Here is a 24,215-nt window from a genome sequence, read left to right on the forward strand (position 1 = left end):
CAAATAATAGGTACCCGGCAAAAGTAGATCAACACTATCCTTCGGTTCATAAGGAGCAACAAGATGCACACTCTCCCTCTCCCTCATGCGCGCGCAGAATTTATCAGCTGGCACTTTTTGGCGGGAGTCCAGCATTTGGGTCACGTGACTGAGGCCAGCCAATAGGGAGTCGAGGCCTGGTTCGCGCACGCGCAGCGAGTACATTGTGGCAGCCAATCCGGAGCCGTAGCTGAAGAGACCGATGCGCGAGTCGACCAATCGCGAGCGGGGCGTGGCGACCAGATGTGAGATGAGGCCACCGTACAGCGAAGGCGTGTACATGTTGCCAACCTGTAACCGATCAGAACAAACTTAAATTTAAACCAACAAACAGAAAAAGTTCATTTACAGAAGCACAAAAAAAACGTTCATATCAGATATACAGGTATCAGCTATCCTTTAACCCTTAGGCCCGGTTGCACAACAGCCGGTTAAATTTTTACCGTGATTAATTTCACGAGAACCAATCAGAGAAGGCCTTCTTGATAAGACAGCTTCTCTGATTGGCTGTCGTGGAATTAATGCTATCTCTCTCCAGCTTTGCAATGTTGTCAGTTTGCCAGAATATTTTATATTTACTTTTGACAGCGACTGTACAAAAGTAAACAATTCATTATCAGTCGCCATTTTTTTCTTCATTCTATCAAAATACTTGAGTACACAAGTCGTATAATTGATTTAAAATGTATTTTTGAAACAATGAAATAATTTTTAGACATTACCGTTTGAGAAACACAAATTAAAATACCTGAAATGACATTTTAAAAGTTGATAACTAACCATCCTAGACTTCATCCATGCTTCAGTTAGCCGTATAGGTTAGACCTACTGGTACCGGTATAAATAATATTGAACAGTTATTTCAGAACTATTTCCATTGAAATTACTTATTTTTAAATAGGATTTCTATTTTTCTATTATTTAAAAGGAAATTGGAATAGAATACCTACCAAATAACTCAATTTCTGTTGTTTTGAAATTCAGATTGTTGTATCACAGCTTTTTAAATTAGCCGCCATTTCAGGTTTGTATAAAAATAAAAATCTAATCTCAGTTATGAAAGCAAATTAGGGGAAAAAAATTTCTTGATTAATTTGACATTAAATTGATTATTTAATCAAGGAAATGATAATTATTATTAGATCAAATTCAATGGGATGAATTGAGTAGCAGCTGTGTACACTCAGTGGCAAAATGGAGAGACTTGGCAACGTTTTTCTCCTATCTTTCTTCACTGCCATTATAACGTGGACCTCACTATAGCAATACCATTGCTAATCAAACACTGCCATTATAACGTGGACCTCGCTATAGTCTGAGAGATATTACTTTTAACACGGCTCTCTCTCGAAGACAGAGAGGCCCTCCCTAGCAAAAATGCACCAAGGAGTGTCTCTAAGTAACCTTGGAGCCACCATTATAACGTGGACCTTACTATATCTGATTTGTCGAATGATAGACAAGGATAGCAACACCAATGTTAAACAGATGCTGACTTGATACCTCACTATATCTGCTTTGTCCAATGATAGACAAGGATAGCTGACTTGATAACGGGGCGTACAGATATAAGCGCCGCGAACATGAGCAATTCACTTTTAATCAGCTGACCATATATGTATTCTTACAGAAACGGTAAGATACAGATATAAAAAGCTTGGCATCAGCAGATTAAAAGTGAATCGCTCATGTTCGCGGCGCGTATATCTGTACGCACTTTAACGTAGACCTCACTAGGTTATAGGATTAGATATTCGTCAGGATCTCCCCAACCAAATTGCACTAAGGAATGTATTATAGTATTTATAATACATAAAGTATCTATAATAAAATGTCCCTAAGTAACCTTTAAACCACTGCTATTTCCTAGTATAGCTGCGCCTATACTGTTCATCAATGTTCGTCAAATAATAGGTACCCGGCAAAAGTAGATCAACACTATCCTTCGGTTCATAAGGAGCGACAAGATGCACACTCTCCCTCTCTCTCATGCGCGCGCAGAATTTATCAGCTGGCACTTTTTGGCGGGAGTCCAGCATTTGGGTCACGTGACTCAGACCGGCCAATAGGGAGTCGAGGCCTGGTTCGCGCACGCGCAGCGAGTACATTGTGGCAGCCAATCCGGAGCCGTAGCTGAAGAGACCGATGCGCGAGTCGACCAATCGCGAGCGGGGCGTGGCGACCAGATGTGAGATGAGGCCACCGTACAGCGAAGGCGTGTACATGTTGCCAACCTGTAACCGATCAGAACAAACTTAAATTTAAACCAACAAAGAAATAAAAAAATCATTTACAGAAGCACAAAAATGGAGTGAGTATATTGAAAAAAATGACACTTGTGAATGGCAAGAGTGCTGAAACGATAGTGATGTCCACGTTATAATGGCAGTATTTCATTAGCATTGGTGTTGCTATCCTTGTCTATCATTCGACAAAGTAGTTGGAGCTATCATTTCTAGCTCAGCAATGTTGCCACATTGCTTCTTCACATTTCTTGAAGAATGATATACAATATTGATTATTTCAAACGAGAATAAACAGTTAGGCTCAACTCACACTTACGCGACACAGATAGAGGTGAGACTCGACTCTAGTGGAGAGCATGTGTTTCGAAATGGTGACAATCAGACCAGTCGATTCTAGTCTCCGCGACGTCACCATTTGGAAACACATGCTCTCCACTAGAGTCGAGTCTCACCTCTATCTGTGTCGCGTAAGTGTGAGTTGAGTCTTAATGATCACATCAAATATACCAGTATCAGATCTCGTCTATAGAAGGCAGTAGTTATATCAGATATACAGGTATCAGCTAGCCTCTAAAGAAGGCAGTAACAAGGCAGAGGATCGGCTTCGCTGTTCACTCTGTCTTTCTCCACTGCCATTATAACGAGGACCTCTTTATTCATAACCTTGGACTAACTGGACTATAGAGTTTCATGAATATTAGTTATATTATGATTATAATATCAAGTAACCTGGCCGGCTCAGGTCTGTTGTCGCACCTGCTCGATTTCAGAGCCTCTGACATGACCTAACGACTTGAATACTTGAAATCGTAGCTAAGGGCTGGGGTTTCCCGAAGGCAGTGTCATAGCTTTTCCAATCAGTTACAATAAAGGTAATCAGCATGGATAAAGGTAAAGGTGAAGGTAAGGTAATATCAGCTTAAAGGTAATCAGTGCTGGATCACTACCTCCGTAAACAAAGCCACAGTATAAATAATAGTATATTTCGCACCTAGAGCAGAAAATGAGATTTTTCCGGCTCGAAATCGGTTTTCAAGTCCGAGGCCGTAGGCCGAGGACTAGAAAAGATTGAGAGCCGGAAAAACATTTTTGCCCGTGGTGCGAACGATATTTTTCGCCACACTACAGGTATTGCTGACAAAATAAATAAATAATACTCGTTAAGTTATCATACCTATTTCTTGATTTTAGTGGTAGAAGATTTGCAGTCAGGATTTCAGATTCTTTTAAAATTTTACTTGGAATATCACGGGCGTCGTCATCTTCAAGCATTTTTGAAAATTCGGAATGCGCTAATCAACAATAAATAATTGAATAAAAATGGTTGCGAAGCGAATGCTGAATTAGTTTGATTAGAGATTCGAACTGAAATCATGGCAACTTCAGCTGATGAAGAAAGTGGACACTCGCCCGATCTAGCGGATGACTTATTAACTACGGACTTCCATTTTAGCGGCTAGAAAGAGTACGTTTTCCGGTCTAGGCCGGAAAGAAAGCCTTTTCCGACGTCAGACGAGAGTCGTCTGCAAACAAGGTCTTTCAGATCTACGTAGGGACTGGAAAATAGCTGCTTTCTGTGCAGTGTGGCGAAAAGATATTAATCTGAGTACCCTTATAAATTACTAGCCGTCAGGCTCACTTCGATCGCCATATCCGTCTAGCCAGGGGGCTCCGCCCCCTGGACCCCCGACTCGATCGTCCAAGGATGAGATCAGCAGGCTCGCTTCGCTCGCCTGTATTTTCCATTTGAGCACTTCTATCATATGTTAGGACAATCCAGTCGGGAGTCCAGACTAAACGTCTGGCTAAACGAATATGGCGAGCGAAGCGAGCCTGACGGCTAGTAACATAATATTCCCAGGATCGAAGTAGCAGTGCCCAATCAATTTTTCCGCGATAATTGCATTTAGATCTTCAACTTGGTGCCAACCTAACAAAGTCAACTCAACTTAATGCCAACCTGACAAAATTATTAATTTAGTTGCCAGTTAACAACTGTTTCGAAGAGGTACTCTATCTAGATTATTGTTCTATAGTAACATATGATATGGAAATTTCAATTATAATTAAGAGATTGGGAGAAGAAGAATATACATGCTAAGAGACGAACTTTAAACCCTTAAAAACAGCCCTTAGAGTTAAAATATTGCCAAAAGATTTGTTAGTGCGCCTCTAAAGGGCCAACTGAACATACCTACCAAATATGAACGTTTTTGGTCCGGTATATTTTTAGTTCTGCGAGTGAGTGAGTGAGTCAGTCAGTGAGTGAGTGAGTGCCATTTCGCTTATATATATATATATATATATATATATATATATATATATATATATATAGATTGTGTCATGACATGTGTCCCTAAATCTGGTGTGGCGCACTCACACAACTTTCCTTGCTCATTGATCATTGACTTTCCTAAGCTTCATTCTTAAACGAGAATAATTTAGGGGAATAGCATTATGCCGATTGGCGGCTGAATATTTAAAACTACGATCATACTATTGTATTTTCATAGTACATTTTCCTTTGTGTAAATTGTGAAATTTGATGATTTTTTAAAAGTCGTCAAAACAGCTGTTCTACAAATAAAATATCGACTATGAGTGTTCTTTTGAATAAACTGCTCTACCTACCTACCTCACGCACGAGAAGGAGGTTAAAAAGTCAACTACTCAAGAATGGGGTGGACCCCCTGTTTGTTGCCCAGGGAAGAGACTCATGACAGTTAATAGAGCTGATAAATAACTATACAGGGTATGAATTTGAAGATAATCGGTCAAGTCATTTTTGAGAAAATCGTGATAGAAATTTAACGAAATCCATTTTTCTCAAGAATATTACGGAGCTCCTGCAATTTTCCCAGAAATGAGACTCATGTCAGTTGATAGGACATATAAATGATATAGGACATATAAAGCTATCTGGGGTATAAATTTGAAGTAAATCGTTGGAGCCGTTTTCGAGAAAACCGTAAAAAACATGGTTTTTTGGCCATTATACGCCATTTTGAATTGAATTTTATTGAATTTCTTATTGTCGGATCCTCATGGTATAAGGACCTTAAAAAGTTTAAAATTTCAAGACAAATTTCTACCCTACCTGTGCTCACGTCACCAGGGCTTTGTTTACGGATGTAGTGGCTGGATCCCCAGAATAGAGGCTCCTCACTCAGCTCCCGAAGAGAGTAAAGTGGACTGTTATTTGGCAGCCGGGACCGACGTGATAGAGTGTCCATCTAACATTATTATTGTAATCAATTAGACCTCACCTCTCGAGCGACCAGCAACGAAGGCTGAGTCTTGCGTTCAAATTCGGCGCGACTCTCCTCCACAAACGCCTTCTCCACGTCTCGGTCCAAATAGGTGTCTTCCAAACGCAAGTTGGCGAATCGCTGCAGTGAGGCGTTCAAAGGCACATCGTCGGCATTCCTTCAAAATCAAACAGACACAGGAGTTAGTCAAATATTCATAATAATTACTCAGAAATATTCACCAGCATTGAAACATACTGAGAAATTAGTGAACTAATTAACAATTTATTTATTCAATCATTCAGAATTAGGCTACACAACTTACAGAAAAGTACCACAGGCAAACTTACGCCCAAAACGGTTCAAATTCCAATTTATACAACAGTCCAAATGTAGCTAGGTTATGTGTCACTTCAAAATTCTTCAATTTACAATTCAAAACACACTCATTCATCACACACAAATCATTTATGAATTAAATTACAATAGTAGATATTATTTGAACACTCTTATCTGGGATACTGTGCTATAGTAACATATGATATGGAAATTTCAATTATAATTAAGAGATTGGGAGAAGAAGAATATACATGCTAAGAGACGAACTTTAAACCCTTAAAAACAGCCCTTAGAGTTAAAATATTGCCAAAAGATTTGTTAGTGCGCCTCTAAAGGGCCAACTGAACATACCTACCAAATATGAACGTTTTTGGTCCGGTATATTTTTAGTTCTGCGAGTGAGTGAGTGAGTCAGTCAGTGAGTGAGTGAGTGCCATTTCGCTTATATATATATATATATATATAATATATATATATATAATATATATATATATAGATTGTGTCATGACATGTGTCCCTAAATCTGGTGTGGCGCACTCACACAACTTTCCTTGCTCATTGATCATTGACTTTCCTAAGCCTCATTCTTAAACGAGAATAATTTAGGGGAATAGCATTATGCCGATTGGCGGCTGAATATTTAAAACTACGATCATACTATTGTATTTTCAGAGTACATTTTCCTTTGTGTAAATTGTGAAATTTGATGATTTTTTAAAAGTCGTCAAAACAGCTGTTCTACAAATAAAATATCGACTATGAGTGTTCTTTTGAATAAACTGCTCTACCTACCTACCTCACGCACGAGAAGGAGGTTAAAAAGTCAACTACTCAAGAATGGGGTGGACCCCCTGTTTGTTGCCCAGGGAAGAGACTCATGACAGTTAATAGAGCTGATAAATAACTATACAGGGTATGAATTTGAAGATAATCGGTCAAGTCATTTTTGAGAAAATCGTGATAGAAATTTAACGAAATCCATTTTTCTCAAGAATATTACGGAGCTCCTGCAATTTTCCCAGAAATGAGACTCATGTCAGTTGATAGGACATATAAATGATATAGGACATATAAAGCTATCTGGGGTATAAATTTGAAGTAAATCGTTGGAGCCGTTTTCGAGAAAACCGTAAAAAACATGGTTTTTTGGCCATTATACGCCATTTTGAATTGAATTTTATTGAATTTCTTATTGTCGGATCCTCATGGTATAAGGACCTTAAAAAGTTTAAAATTTCAAGACAAATTTCTACCCTACCTGTGCTCACGTCACCAGGGCTTTGTTTACGGATGTAGTGGCTGGATCCCCAGAATAGAGGCTCCTCACTCACCTCCCGAAGAGAGTAAAGTGGACCGTTATTTGGCAGCCGGGACCGACGTGATAGAGTGTCCATCTAACATTATTATTGTAATCAATTAGAACTCACCTCCCGAGCGACCAGCAACGAAGGCTGAGTCTTTCGTTCAAATTCGGCGCGACTCTCCTCCACAAACGCCTTCTCCACGTCTCGGTCCAAATAGGTGTCTTCCAAACGCAAGTTGGCGAATCGCTGCAGTGAGGCGTTCAAAGGCACATCGTCGGCATTCCTTCAAGTCAAACAGACACAGGAGTTAGTCAAATATTAAACATTACTCCTAAATTTTCATCAGCATTGAAACACTGAGAAATTAGTTAACTAATTAACAATTTATTTATTCAATCATTCAGAATTAGGCTACACAACTTACAGAAAAGTACCACAGGCAAACTTACGCCCAAAACGGTTCAAATTCTAATTTATACAACAGTCCAAATGTAGCTAGGTTATGTGTCACTTTAAAATAATCCAATTTACAATTCAAAACACACTCATTCATCACACACAAATCATTTATGAATTAAATTACAATAGTAGATATAATTTTTAAACACTCTTATCTGGAATACTGTGCAAGTATTCCGTATTAACCTCCCGGAAGTTGCCCCCTAATCAATCACACGAGCAGTCGCGTGTTGTATTTTTTAAAACATCCTATTTTGTTATGTGTTATGTACTCTGTTTACTGTCAAAACATATTAATTAATTGTATAATTAATATTCCAATCTCATTGGATTATTTTACGTCAATGAACATTTGCATGATCACCTTTTCGTAGCCCAATAAGGTACACCAAGCAAAGCCAGCAATTCTGTGTTATTGGTTCGTTTACAGTCTCCATATTATACACAGTCAGTCTTTCCCTATCATACTTATGCACAGTCGCGACTAAATGGCACCTAAAGACTGAACCATTGCTCGGTTGATACTGCAACTCAGTGGAGTGATGGGGAGAAAGTTTTGGAATGCATAGGTCACTCATTCACTGACACCACCCCATTCAATAGTTTTGTGCAGCAAAAAACTGACACTGTTGTACTTTTTATAACAGCACGACTACCGGAAGGTTAAATTAGGAAAATGTTATCTTTACTGAGCACAAAGTTTTGGTATATTGTTTGTTGAATCCCATCCCATATAAATAAAGGAAAATGATTTCTTTTGAATTAACTTTTCATAAAAATAGGTTGTCTTTTCCACTTGGATTGTTTCATTAATAGATTCAGACACAACTTAAATTTCAATGCATATTATAGCATAATCATCAAATGTAGATTGGAACAAATACTCAACAATAAGGCTGGTCATAGACCGATTAGTCAAGACAAGACTAGTCACGTTTAGTCACAATACTTCACATAGCTGCTTGTGACGCTACACACACTGATTAGTCATTGCAATTAGATATGACTCAATAAGCAACTATGTGAAGTATAGTGATTAAACATGACTAGTCTTATCTTGACTAATAGGTGTGTGACCAGCCATAGGCTGGACGTATACCGGTTAGTCAAGACAAGACTATAGTGAGATCCACGTTATAATGGCAGTATTTGATTAACTTTGGTGTTGCTATCCTTGTCTATTATTCCACAAAACACATAGCACTATTGTTTTCTAGCTCCACAACGTTGCCAAATCCGTTTTTAACAATGTATAAATATAATTAATCAAGGCAGACAAACGGCAACGCCGCTCTCCGATCCACGTTATAATGGCAGTATTTGATTAACTTTGGTGTTGCTATCCTTGTCTATTATTCCACAAAACACATAGCACTATTGTTTTCTAGCTCCACAACGTTGCCAAATCCGTTTTTAACAATGTATAAATATAATTAATCAAGGCAGACAAACGGCAACGCCGCTCTCCTATCTTTATCCACTGTCATTATAACGTGGACCTTACTATAGTCATGTTTAGTCACAATACTTTACATAGATGCTTATCATGACATGTCTAATTGCAATGACTAATCAGTGTGTGTAGCGTGACAAGCAGCTATGTGAAGTATTGTGACTAAACGTGTCTTGTCTTGACTAACTAGTGTGCGCCTAGCCTGAGATGTATATTGAATATAATGCTTACAGTGATAAGAATATTTATTTGCCAATGTACAATACAAACAATGAGATGAAATACATTTTTACACATACTTGGCACAGCCATCAAAGTAAACTTGTGCGCTGGCTGTGAGTTCATACAGGAAATTAAATTATATAAATAAAGAAATAATTTTGATAATTTTGAAATTTATTTCCAATTCTTTTTGTAAATTGTATTCAAATTTCTGCTGTTTTGGATAGAAACGAATATTTGCTATTGTAGATTGACAAAATAGATAGAATTATAATGTAGATTGAGTGTAATGCTTACGGTAGTCATTTTGAAATTTATTTGCAATTCGTTTGGTATATTGTATTTGAATTTTTGCAACAAACAATAGAGAAATAATAGTGTAAGTAGATGTCCCATGGTATAGGGCGTTTATGTCGCAACTTTTACTGTTATCTCAAGCCGATTACTGTCGATTTTTACTGTTTTGACCGGGTAAGAGTGTATGAACGGCACAATATGAGAGACTACCAGCGTCATAAAGCTTCACAGGAAAGAACTACGTGGACTATTAGCTTGAGATAACAGTAAAAGTTGCGACACAAACGCCCTTACCATGAGATATCTACTTATGCTATTATTTCTCTATGAACATACCTTGTCGGATGTTAATAATAACACTTTTATTTTCATTCAATTGTAGATAAGATACAATTTTAGATGAATATTTTTAAAGCAGCAACATACCTTGTAGGATCAGCACTCCTGATGAGAAAATCGTTGAACACGATTCTGGCGAGCGACTTCTGCACGAGCTTGCAGTAAGGCGAGTGAAACAACATGGCGTCCAGACTTGCCAAACCCACTCGTCTACTGTTGTTATTCAGCTTTTCCTATTTAACAAGAATAGAATTAATTTCCTCCATAATGTACAACATATAAACATTAAGGGCCGGTTTCCGAGCTCGGGATTAGTTAAGCCTAGACTTTAACCAGCTGGAGTCAGAAAATTGGCTTTCCGAGACGGGGCGTAGTCGCAGTCATTGTCAAAGTCACGTTTGAATTAAGTTTCTAAAAACTAGAAAATTGGACACAAAATAAAATAAAGAGAAAATAGTGTAAAGTTTCAGCTATTTTGAATTATTTAGGAATGTCTAATTTCGTCAAGGAAAAACGTTTTCAATCATAGAAATGAGAAAATAAAAACTACAACTACTGTTATAAAAGCTGCAACTACGCCCCGTTTTGGAAAGCCAATTTTCTGACTCCAGCTGTTTAAAGTCTAGGACTTAACTAAATCCCGAGCTCGGAAACCGGCTCTTAAATGTATAAGAACAAACATAAACAAATATATACAAGAAGAGGTATTCGTTACTGATTGATACAATAAGTACATCATCAAAATGATAGGGAGAGGAAAAATAAGGTAACCTTGTGCTATTCCTCTTCCAAATTTAGATAAGGTTACACATAGTCCGAAATAGGTTGAGTCTTGTAGTTGTTCACTTCACAATTACAACTTACGTATAGTCATATTCCCGGTTGCACAAAAGCCTGTTGAATTTTAATCATGATTAAATGCCACAAGAACCAATCAGTGAAGCCTTCTCTGATTGGTTCTAGTAGCATTCAATCATGATTAAAATGCAACAGGCTTTTGTGAAACCGGGACAATGTATTTTCGAATCACAAACAATCATTCCATGATAGTTACTAGTAGTTCTGTGAACAGTAGACCTCACGCAGTATTCTCATCCACAAGTACCTGATTGAAACTATAGACCTTATGGAAATACAGCAATAGACTGGCTTCTCCACACATCTGTGTAATCACTTGTCAGCTGATTTATGATGAATCATTCTATAGTCTGATTTTTACTCTAATATTGGCGTATGAAGGAGGCTCCTTTTTCCTTTTATATTATCCTTGAAATGAGAAAATAAAAACTACAACTACTGTTATAAAAGCTGCAACTACGCCCCGTTTTGGAAAGCCAATTTTCTGACTCCAGCTGTTTAAAGTCTAGGACTTAACTAAATCCCGAGCTCGGAAACCGGCTCTTAAATGTATAAGAACAAACATAAACAAATATATACAAGAAGAGGTATTCGTTACTGATTGATACAATAAGTACATCATCAAAATGATATGGAGAGGAAAAATTAAGGTGACCTTGTGCTATTCCTCTTCAAAATTTAGATAAGGTTACACATAGTCCGAAATAGGTTAAGTCTTGTAGTTGTTCACTTCACAATTACAACTTACGTATAGTCATATTCCCGGTTGCACAAAAGCCTGTTGAATTTTAATCATGATTAAATGCCACAAGAACCAATCAGTGAAGCCTTATCTGATTGGTTCTAGTAGCATTCAATCATGATTAAAATGCAACAGGCTTTTGTGCAACTGGGACAATGTATTTTAGAATCACAAACAATCATTCCATGATAGTTACTAGTAGTTCTGTGAACAGTAGACCTCACGCAGTATTCTCATCCACAAGTACCTGATTGAAACTATAGACCTTACATACAGCAATAGACTGGCTTTTCCACACATCTGTGTAATCACTTGTCAGCTGATTTATGATGAATAAGTCTGATTATAGTCTGATTTTTACTCTAATATTGGCGTATGAAGGAGGCTCCTTTTTCCTTTTATATTATCCTTGAAATCTATTACCGCGTTTCGCCGTAAATGCGCAGCATATAAACATTTAAACATTCAAACATTTAAACATTAAGAGAAATGCCAAACCGTCGACTTGAATCTTAGACCTCACTTCGCTCGGTCAATTACAAGGATATCAACATGAAAAAATTAATGTAATTTTGTACGTTTCCTAAAAATGTTAAACTATTTGACCGATCGGAATTAAACTTTGACAATATTATTTTGTATAAGACGAAATAACTGCGTTCGAGATTATTGCATTTATTAATTTAGATTGGGCAAAAAACAACTTTCTAATACAAGCTAAATTTTTTTGAATATAGGCCATGTTTTTAATACGGATGATGCCCACATGAGCGCTTTGCTTGTGCGTGGGCGTGGGTAATGGGAAGTGCGTCGGTGAATGGATGGGATGATCAAAGGTCCATGCCACCGGCGGGATTCCAACCAACAAGCCTGATCACTGCAGTAGGGTGGTTAGCACCTGTCGAGAGCAGAGATCGACAGTTTTCCGTCGAAAATCCGACTTGATACATCATTGTTTTCATTTAAGCTGACAATTACAATGAATTTGAAGGAATTTAAGAACTCGAACCTGTTTACTGCAGTAAAGTTGATAACACTTGTCGAGAGTCGAAAGGTAGCACTCGACAGTTACAGTAAATTTAAGAGAATGAAACAATGAATTTGTATATGAAAATACAAAATACAATTTCTTCTATTTATTTACAATGAATTTTATATATTTTTCATAAAAACACGAACCTGTTTACTGCAGTAAAGTCGATAGCACTTGTCGAGAGCAGAGAGATAGCACTTGATTGAGAGCTTTCCGTCGACCACAGGATATTCACATCGTGGATCTGGCTTGTAGAAATCATAGGCATGCTGCATGTGACTCGCACGCACGCGTCGCTCCAACACGAGCGGGGCATTGGGACCAAGCAAGATGGCCACCGCTCCTGCACCCCCTGTCGGTCTAGCGCTACCTACAAAAAAGAGAAAAAATATATAGTTTCACACAGACTTTATAATTTGGATTTCATTATAGGCTATTCCATAACATCAACTTTGTAGATGGATGCCATTACTATCCAAGATAACATAAGAGATGTGTTTATTAAGCAATTTTCAATAAAAGCCTTCGGTTTATATGGGAAGGTTCTTCTATTCAAGTGGATGCTGTGAAGGATGTGAAATATATAACATCAGGAAAATTGAAACTACTTTCGTCCCATCGGCATAAACGGCTATATTGGCTACTACAGTAGAATGGAAAGCATTGATTTTATTTACAAGGACTGATAAAACCGTGTTCACACCAGAATTTTCAACTAAATTTTTGAACAAATCGCGGCAAATGTTGCCAATTTCTTAAAAAACACTGTGTAACGGTGGGAGGCCAGGGGTACTTTGTTAGCACCAAATTTTATAACAAGGAAAAAATATATAATTATTGCTTTTAAAATCTCTTCTTAACTATAAACTTGTTCAAATTATTTGAATCCACGGTTGGGAGCTTTGGATGGATTCGTTCATGCAAATGTCAAGATCTTCACTATTGTTTAACAACAGCTGTTTTAGAAACAAGTAACTTATCACGAGCCAGGAACGTAAAATAAATGATTTTGTAGAAATGCTACTGATATTAATTTATTAGTTGAATTATACAATTATCGGTCATCTTTGAAATTCTGTTACATCGAATTATAATATTCACTGTAATCAATCCGGTTATTTATTCAATTATTACTATCTTGTTTCAATATTACAACATTAAAAAATTTAATTTCAAAAATATTTCTCAAATTACTACTTTATCGCAATCATTCATAATTGATATTTAGTCAAGAATTTGCTAACTCACTCTACAATAAATTTAGGGCCTCGGTCAATTTATCTGGTCAATCTATTTGAGCTTAATAAAATAATTTTGGCACTCACCATTGAATTGAAAATTTAACAAATAAATCGGCACTCACAATCACTCACGCTTACATTTCAACTACGGTACTATATTTCAGACTACATGCTTTTAATTTATACAAAATAAGGAGATTTTTCATCTAATTAGGCCGAAGCCTAAATTAGAGACCGAGACTTGTTCTGCGACTACAACAGTTCTTCTCGCGGTGACGACTCGATTAGAACTGCCGCTCTTCCACTCAAATTTTCCGATTTGCAAGAAAACACGTGGAGCGCCCGGCCTAATAATTTCAGGTTAAAACGTCGTGGGGTCACACGGTTCAAATACATTTCTAAATACGTTTGCATTGATTTCATCACGAAATTCAAGCCAGTACTATGGAAATGCTAGAAGACTACAATAATTTGGTTGGATAAGAAGCAAGTTAGCAAATCTTTTATGGCAACACAAAATTTAGGTGCTTAATTTGTGCATGAATAAATTATTCAATAATCAAGAACAAGGTTCACGTGAGTTCATATTGGAAAAATTTAGTCCAATTTTGATCAGTTCAACAACCTGAAAGAAAGGCACAAAAAAACTACAATACAAACCTCTCAATATTCCCCATTGAATGGAAAAGACTGAGAAATTGTCAAAAAACCTCTGAATCAGAGATTGACAATGGTGTAATAACCAAAACCGGTCTTTCTAATTATCAATAAATCAGTGGTTTTTTGACAATTTCTCAGTCTTTTTCATTCAATATGAATAATTACCACAATATCAACTTCTCAACTACACAAAAAGTGAAAAATATTCCTCATATTACAACTGCAACATTATGTCGTCAACCTATGGAAGTCCCACTCAGTGTGAGAAGTTGTCAACAAAATGATTTCTCGAAGTCTCTCTAATCTCTCTCAAAATTGACAACATTTGTTGTTGAAAAAACATAGCAGCTGAAGATGTGTTGGTTTCAAAACGAAACTGCAGTCCTGTGTACAAGTCTAATAAATGTGGATGTGACAAAAATATAATTGTAATTTTTTCAAGTATGGTGAAATTCCACAATATCAATTCGCATTCAAAAAATTTGATCAACTTTTGTTGCTATACATTTGAGGACAGCAGCTTGTTTACTACAAAAAATTGACAACTTTTTTGTAGAGAACTATTCATGGAAAACATTTTGTTGACAACTTTGATGTAAACGTAGATTAATCTGAAGCAAATGTCACTTTATTTATGAGATGAAACTTGAAATTACCTTCGGCATAAACAGCAATATCAGCAGCTACAGCCAGAGCTAACCTGCCATCCCAGGCACTGCTCTCAAGCCAGGCGGCACAATTGAATAAAGCTGCAGTACCTCCGTAGCATGCGTTCGTTGTGTCAATACCTGCAAATCACATAATTCCAATGGAATTAGATTGTTGTGTAAAATCAAATACTGCCATTATAACGTGGACCTCACTATCGGACAGAATTTGTTTAAATAGCCTACAGGTAATTTTACAGTCAAGATAATTCAATTCAATTCGTGATAAGTATTTATTTATTAATTTTCAAAGGCAACTCTCCAATACGACTGGAGTCGTACGATTCGAGTCGAGGTAGGCTCAACTCACACTTACGTGACTCAGGTCGAGAAGAGACTCGACTCTAGTCGGGAGCATGTGTTTTCAAATTGTGACAGTCGCGGAGACTAGAATCGACTGTTCTCAGTGTCACCATTTTTTTAAACAAGTCATGCTCTCGACTAGAGTCGAGTCTCTTAGAGTAAGTTTATACAGTCTGATGATGACCCACACCAGGTCGAAACCAATGTGAGTGCATTTTCACTTGACAAGTGTTTTTGAAATTCAAGTTTTATTTCATTAGTGAAGTATGGATATGCAACATAGTAATCAATCCAATTCGTGGCAACTAATAAATAGTATGGATTAAATTATTGGGATTAGTTGAATTTAGATCTCACCTTCTATGTCAGTATTTCCGCTGTCTTCAAATAGCTGCATCAGCACAGATTTCACTGATTTCGACTTGTCAATAATTGTCTCAGTGCCAACCTCCAGTCGTCCTATATCCTCGTACCTAGAAAATAAATCAGTAGGTTCGAATGATTGTGATGATTTCTAACCTCCGATAGGAGAAGGAACCAAAAGAAGAAGAAGAAGAAGGTTCGAATGGAAAATTTTTCAATTGATGATGAGGATCTGTTTATCATTTTCATATGGTGATTGATGATATGATGAAGGGACAATGACGATTCCCCGGTCAGCAGACTGCGGCGAGGACAACAGAAGTAACAAGTAAGTGATTAGAAAATTTGTTTATTTTTAATTATAATAGAAATTTATTGCATCCCTCAAACGGACCTTTAGACTCTAGCGAACCCCAGCAAAAATATTTCGCGTTTTCACGTTATCTGTGTTCAAGTGGTCGGTAGAGAATTTTCTAGTCAATAAATAAATTCAGTATCACCATATAGAAAGATATCATGAGAAGATATCCCATGGTAAAGGTAATTTATGTCCATAATACATAAAATGTATAAAAATTTCATCATCGAGTACATAAAAGGCGAAGAGGAGATTCAGCATGAGTAGATATCTCATGGTCCGGGTCGTTTATATTCCAAATTGCAACCAGATTTTTGTTAAATCAAGCCAATTATTGTCTACTATAGAATAGAATAGAAACATCTTTATTCATTAGACATGTACAAATACATATGAATAGCGTCAGTTTGAAATTACATATAAGTCTTAACTATAGGTGGTACACAAATAAAATTCAAAATAAATCAATGATTGCTTTCGTCAAACTCCTGCAGAGAATACAGAGATAAGCTCACCAAATATTCATACTGTCTATTATCACTGATTTGTTGGGAGTGTAAGAGTGTATAGGGGGTTCTAGACGAAGCGTGTACAAGTCGCTTCTACTAGTCAGGTCCACGTTATAAAGGCAATGTTTAGTTAGCAATGATATTGCTGTCCTTGTCTATCATTCAACAAAGCAGATAGCGCTATCTCTTTCTCGCTTTGCTCTGTTGCCAGATCGTCTTTTAACAATGTAGAATTGATAATTAACAACATATTTTATCTCAATTATGAAAATTCATTATGAAATTATCGAAAAATTTGATTGATTACCTATTAATTATAATCGAGAATGAACAGTTAATATTACATCAATGAACCTGTACCAGCTACCATCTATAGAAGGCATTGACAAGACAGAGGTTCGGCAACGTTTTTCTCCTATCTTTCTCCACTGCCATTATAACGTGAACCTCACTATAGTCACTTGTACATTTCACTTTTTGTCTTATAAGCTTCTACCATAGAGAAACGATTGCGTAAGTAGATATCCCATGGTATAGGGCGTTTATGTCGCAACTTTTACTGTTATCCCAAGCCGATAGTTCACGTAGTTCTTTCCCATGCAGCTGTGTGACGCTGGTAGTCTCTCAAATTGTGCCGTTCATACACTCTTACCCCAACAAAACAGTAAAAATTGACAATAATCGACAGTAATCGGCTTGAGAACAGTAAAAGTTGCGACATAAATTCCCTATACCATGAGATATCTACTTACGCTATTGTTTCTCTATGCTTCTACTTACCTCGGAGGCGCTTGTGGGCATTTATACGAATTATTAAGAAGTCACTTGTAAATGTTGGCTAAAAGTTAAGAAGGTTTAAAAACTTGCCACTAGGAGCGCTGTAGACTGAACAAGAAGAACAGTGACTTTAAAGTGACTATATAGCCTCTGTAACAACAGTGACTTGTAGCTTGTCAGTGTAGCATTTACACCGGGGCAGTAACAGTCGCTTGTGATCACGTGACCTCCTACAAGCGGGTAAGATGACAAGTCGCTTGTCCCGGGGCTTGTTACTAGCCGCCAGTAACAAGCGGCTGGCTACACGACTCGTCTAAAACCCCCTTAAGAATGGCACAGTATGAGAGACTACCAGCATCACATAGCTTCATGAAAAAGAAATACTTCGACTAACAGTGAAGTTTGATCAATTATATTTTATTAAACAAGAAACTATATTTTTCAATAATTTCAAAATGAAAGTTAAGAAGTTTTATAATTGAGAAAGATGAAATATTTTGCTAATTAATTATTAATTCTACATTGTTGAAAGGCGATCTGACAACAGAGCAAAGCGAGAAAGAGATAGCGCTATCCGCTTTGTCGAATGATATCAATCAATCTCTTTAATCAAAACATAAATCAAAATGTACATAAATTATGCGTCTTTCTTTATTTTTTTCAACAAAATAATAAAATAAATACAAGTAAAAAAAACAAAATACATCAACAATAGGTAGTCTAAATTCTAAATAAATAATGAGTTGGCACAATAAAATTCTTCATAACTGTATAATTCTAATTCCACGATATACTTTTTCAGTTTGTTTTTAAACCTTGTAATATCTTTTTCCTACAGTTACCTTGAAAAGTGGCCATTGCTGCACTGATTACAGAACGCAAAAAATCACTTTTCCGCTCTAGTGCTGGAAAAAATTTTTCTGCACTCCAGATTTGCAACATGGCAACACAAAATAGTTGGTGGGTTATATGGAGGATTAGTGCACGAAAACAATAATTAAGTTGGTAACAATGACTGTGGTTAGATTTAGATGAGAATCATTTCAATGGCTACCCGACATTTATGATAAAATCCCAATCTAGAAATCCAAAACAAGAATAATGTTTATCTAAATCATAATTAAATAATAACTTCTCATCATTTAATAATAAATAATGTTTATTTTCTATTGACAGTAATAATTATTTCAACTCCAAGCAATGAGAAATGTAGCAAATACACATTTTGAAATTCGAATTTTCAGGTTAAATAATTACCGTTCGAAATCCATGTCAATAAAATTAATAAAATAACATTAGAATATACTACAATAAAATATTTTCTGTTGTCTATGTTATTTTATAAATATTTTTCAGTTTACTTATAATATTTTCGGTAATTCTAGTTAATCATAATTCTGAATATCTGAATACTGTTTTTAGCTGGATGAAAGAACGAAGTTAAGTACGATTCTTCCCGCTAGGTCGCGCGCTTGTCGGTTCAGCCATTTTGCAGTCATCCAAACCAGCTGTTGGCGTGTATTTTAAATGCGAATTTTTTGTTTTATCTGTATTTTTTCTGATTCTTAAATGAATGAAAATGAGAACTTTGGCTGAGAATTTTCAACTTCAATTGGATTATTAATTTTTAAATGAATTGAGGTTGTTATTAATAACAGCATCACACACACAAACATTTGATGGATTTCAGCCATCATTTTATCCATAATTACCCACTTTTCATATTCAATGGTAACTGTAGGAAAAATTTAATGTGAAATACATGCGCAAAGTTCCTCTGCTGCCCTCAAAAAGCCATTCCAACCTCGCCTACGGCACGGGCGTAAACGTTTCTTTCGGTGCAGCAAACTGTCACTTTGCGCACTAGTTGCACAAATAACTATTTCATGATTAATACTAGTAGGAGGGTGAGTAATGAATTTGATGCCCATATAGGTTGGGCTTTTTGTACTTCTCTTTACTATGTTCTTTAATAATAAAGTTGTTCCTATTTTTTGTATTATAGTCATGCACACTGGAAAGAATAGAATATTTTTTATTTGTTCAATACAGTACAGACCTATGGATCACAACTATACAATTGAACAGGAAAGACAAGGATAGCAATAGCTACAATTGCAAATCAAACACTGCCATTATAACGAGGACCTCACTATATGTAGTATGACCACGTCATGAACAGAAACATATTATAATTGTCATTCAACTATCCATTCAACCAATCCTGTCAATTTGAAGTGAATCTCTTACCTGATATTATGCTTCTCCATCAGCCTCGCTACGGCCGTCAAACAGAGAGAGTTGACATCCTCTCTGTCAGAACAGAACGCCATCTTGCTCTGGCCGAGACCAATGGTGTATTTGCCGGCCGAGACGCCATCTTGGATCTCCAAATCGGTCTGGTCCACGTACTGTGGCGGAACGACCAGTTCTAGAGCTAGGATGCCCACATCGTCCGGCCAACTTCCCATACTGCCAGCTGGAAGTGAAACAGAAGAGCACATTTAAGATAAATTAATTTTGAAAAATTCATAGTTTGAAATGCATCTTATCGTCTTTTTTCTGTAGGGCTACTTTTAATATAAATAAGAATATAAATTTGAGTACGATTTTAGTAGCCGAAACATGTAATAAAATAATTTAAAAGGGTAGGCCTACTCAGATTTATATTTTTGTTTAAAAATGTATTTATTTCAATAGGGATACTTGAGAGTTTTATAAACTATTATCATAGAATATTGTACATCAAAGAGAGTAAAAAAGGTACCTACTATAGTGAGGCCCACATTATAATGACAGAGGAGAAAGATAGGAGAACAACGTTGCTGATTCTCTGATGCCTTGCCACTGTCAACAGTAGGCCTACACCTGATAACGATATAGCTGATGTAATATAAACTGTTTATTTTTGTTTGAAACAATCAATTATATTTTAATCGTCAAGAAAATATATTCTTCAATGATTGAATGATCATAATTGAGATTAGATATTTTGTTCATTTATATTTCTACATTGTTAAAGAACGATCTGGTAGCGTTGCGGAGCTAGAGAAGTATAGCGCTAACAGATTTTCTGAATAATAGACAAGTATAGCAACGTCAATGCTAATCAAATACTGCTATTATAACGTGGAGATTACTATAGAAAAACTGGGTTTTCTGGTTCCATATTAGGATAAGTTCACAATAGATTTGAAACATAATTAACTTGCTCTACAGTATCCCAGATAAACATAGAGTTACAGAAATGTCTTTCCTAAGTTATATTTGGATTTAAGCAGATAAATAAGTCTACAATAATAAGTAAGTTAGGCTGAACTATTAGTTAATTGTAAATAATTTTATATTATTGAATAGAACTGCCGGTAGTTCATAGAAATTCTAACCTTATCAATTGGAAAACCATATTATCTAAAACTAAAACAAAGGGCAAAGTCAGATTTCTATTGGTACGTTATGGTCTATCCATTTAGAAAGTGGCACAGAAACGATTTTACATAATTAAACAGATATATTATATGACTTTAAAACTTTCTGAATGTAAGTTCTTTATTTAAAATATTCATGAAGTAATAGAAGACAATAAGCACAGCTACTTACCGTACCGTACACAATAAAATTGAAGGTTAACAATAATTTGAAAAGAGAATAAACTAATGATTTTACCTCAATAGACGTGCTTGACCTCAACTAACTCAGGTGAATGCATCAACTTCAAAGCTCAAAAATTGAAAAGGATGTTCTAAAAAATCTCCACGAAAGAATGTAGGTAAAGAGGTTAATAGGACATACAAACCGGCAATTCAATTGAAATTCTAACCTGTACAAACCTTGTCTACCTACCCAAAAATTCGTGTCTCTTTCACAATCTGAATGAGAACCGATGAAATTTTGCAGTCAAAGTCTTGGCATATCTATTACGAAACAGAATATTACACAAAAACTTGTCTACTAAAAATGTTTAACGAGAACTAATTACTGAAAGTGACTGAACAGGAAAAAATCTTCCGAAAAATGAGCAGCTCATTCGGTAGTTCGATATCGATATGGGATAAGTCGACAATTCGTCTCAACTCTCGATTGAAAGATCGATGTTGAAATATCGATATCTCTTGAAGCGCCTCATTCAAAAGCTCGTTTTCTTATAGTCATTAAAACTACTTATATTTTGATTTTATTCATGTTAAATTAGTTTGCTGAATAGCTAAATATTATCATACAAGGTTCCAATTCACTGTGAAATTAATTCACAATATTGAGCAATAAACAAGACAATAAAATAACTGAAAAAATAATTTCAAAGGGTAGGCCTACTCAGATTTATATTTTTGTTTAAAAATGTAGCCTATTTATTTCAATAGGGATACTTGAGAGTTTTATAAACTATTATCATAGAATATTGTACATCAAAGAGAGTAAAAAAGGTACCTACTATAGTGAGGCCCACATTATAATGGCAGTGGAGAAAGATAGGAAAACAACGTTGCTGATTCTCTGATGCCTTGCCACTGTCAGCAGTATACCTGATATCGGTATAGCTGATGTAATATTAACTGTTTATTCTTGTTTGAAACAATCAATTATATTTTAATCGTCAAGAAAATATATTCTTCAATGATTGAATAATCATAATTGAGATTAGATATTTTGTTCATTTATATTTCTACATTGTTAAAGAACGATCTGGTAGCGTTGTGGAGCTAGAGATAGATAGCGCTAACAGATTTTCTGAATGATAGCAACTTACTTTGCCCTTTGTTTTTTAGATTTAGATATATTTTTTTCAATTGATAAGGATTGAATTTCTATGAACTACCGTATTTTAGTGAAAAAATACTATGAACTATAGTATTTTATAATTAAATACTGCCATTATAACGTGGACCTCACTATAGAAAAACTGGGTTTTCTGGTTCAATATTAAGATAAATTCACAATAGATTTGATTTGAAACATAATTAACTTGCTCTACAGTATCCCAGAAAGTCATAGAGTTACAGAAATGTCTCTCCCAAATTAAAAGTTTCATGTAGATTTGAACTGTTGAATAAGTTTTGAGCAAATAAATAAGTCTACAATAATAAGTTAGTCAGGCTGAGCTATTAGATAATTGTCAATTATTTATATTATTTGAGTAAAACTGCCGGTAGTTCATAGAAATTCAATCCTTATCAATTGAAAAACTATATCTAAATCTAAAAAACAAAGGGCAAAGTCAGATTTCTATTGGTACGTTATGGTCTATCCATTTAGAAAGTGGCACAGAAACGATTTTACATAATTAAACAGATATATTATATGACTTTAAAACTTTCTGAATGTAAGTTCTTTATTTAAAATATTCATGAAGTAATAGAAGACAATAAGCACAGCTACTTACCGTACCGTACACAATAATTGAAGGTTAACAATAATTTGAAAAGAGAATAAACTAATGATTTTACCTCAATAGACGTGCTTGACCTCAACTAACTCAGGTGAATGCATCAACTTCAAAGCTCAAAAATTGAAAAGGATGTTCTAAAAAATCTCCACGAAAGAATGTAGGTAAAGAGGTTAATAGGACATACAAACCGGCAATTCAATTGAAATTGAAATTCTAACCTGTACAAGCCTTGTCTACCTACCCAAAAATTCGTGTCTCTTTCACAATCTGAATGAGAACCGATGAAATTTTGCAGTCAAAGTCTTGGCATATCTATTACGAAACAGAATATTACACAAAAACTTGTCTACTAAAAATGTTTAACGAGAACTAATTACTGAAAGTGACTGAACAGGAAAAAATCTTCCGAAAAATGAGCAGCTCATTCGGTAGTTCGATATCAATATGGGATAAGTCGACATACTCGACAATTCGTCTCGACTCTCGATTAAAAGATCGATGTTAAAATATCGATATCTCTTGAAGCGCCTCATTCAAAAGCTCGTTTTCTTATAGTCATTAAAACTACTTATATTTTGATTTTATTCATGTTGAGTTAGTTTGCTGAATAGCTAAATATTATCATACAAGGTTCCAATTCACTGTGAAATTGATTCACAATATTGAGCAATAAACAAGACAATAAAATAACTGAAAAAATAATTTCATACCTATACGTCTTTTTATTCAAAGTCAAGCTCAAAGTTCTAATTGAATAAATTGAATTTTTTTCATTGAATTTTTTCTACTAAGAAGAAGGAATAGGTACCTACTGTTGTTATGTTGATCCTTATAAAAGTTCACTCATAAGCAAAATTGGATTTTATGAGAACTTCTATGGAAACAAGAGTAAGTTTTTTAAACTATTCAATTATTTTGTCGATAAAGACTTCAATTGAATTTAATTTATTTACGACAAATATTGATGAAAATCAAGAACTAGAAGAGATAGGTTGAGAGCAATTTGTTGAAACTTAGAATCAATATTGCACGTTTTTATTCAAAAAATAGATTAACTTATATATACAATACAGTCATAATTGTCTAGCCTCACTAACAGAGGATACAAAATATGATGAACAAACGTATTACAATACAATAACAAAACGATAATTAATACAAATACCTCAATTCATTTATACAATAATTCATAGCTAGATTCACAAATATTTACAATGTTTCAATCATAACTTACATGAAGCTGAATAACAAGTAATAGCACAACACAATATCGACAATAATTTTCGGTTTCTTGAGAAATTATCATAAATATCTTGAATTTAAATACAGTAA

General features: G+C 35.4%; 1 protein-coding gene across 5 annotated transcripts; it reads right to left on the reverse strand.

Annotated features, from left to right (window-relative positions):
* Positions 1 to 1,816: 1,816 nt before the first annotated feature.
* On the reverse strand, positions 1,817 to 23,313 carry LOC111060480 (hydroxymethylglutaryl-CoA synthase 1). Of its 5 annotated transcripts, none has more exons than XM_039439665.1 (8): positions 23,125 to 23,313; positions 19,748 to 19,976; positions 15,848 to 15,963; positions 15,137 to 15,268; positions 12,726 to 12,949; positions 10,034 to 10,179; positions 7,300 to 7,459; positions 1,817 to 2,273 (listed from the first exon to the last, which is right to left on the reverse strand). In XM_039439665.1, exons 2-8 carry the CDS (start codon positions 19,966 to 19,968, stop codon positions 1,899 to 1,901), a joined length of 1,374 nt encoding a protein of 457 aa, XP_039295599.1. In that variant the 5' UTR covers positions 19,969 to 19,976; positions 23,125 to 23,313; the 3' UTR covers positions 1,817 to 1,898. The 5 variants fall into 5 exon arrangements, with proteins under 5 accessions (XP_039295599.1, XP_039295600.1, XP_039295601.1 ...); XM_039439666.1 differs by lacking the exon at positions 23,125 to 23,313 and adding an exon at positions 22,942 to 22,978; XM_039439667.1 differs by lacking the exon at positions 23,125 to 23,313 and adding an exon at positions 22,878 to 22,896.
* Between the last annotated feature and the right edge of the window lie 902 nt (positions 23,314 to 24,215).

This window comes from Nilaparvata lugens, chromosome 13 (assembly GCF_014356525.2).
Source record: "Nilaparvata lugens isolate BPH chromosome 13, ASM1435652v1, whole genome shotgun sequence".
Taxonomy (NCBI): Eukaryota; Metazoa; Arthropoda; class Insecta; order Hemiptera; family Delphacidae; genus Nilaparvata; species Nilaparvata lugens.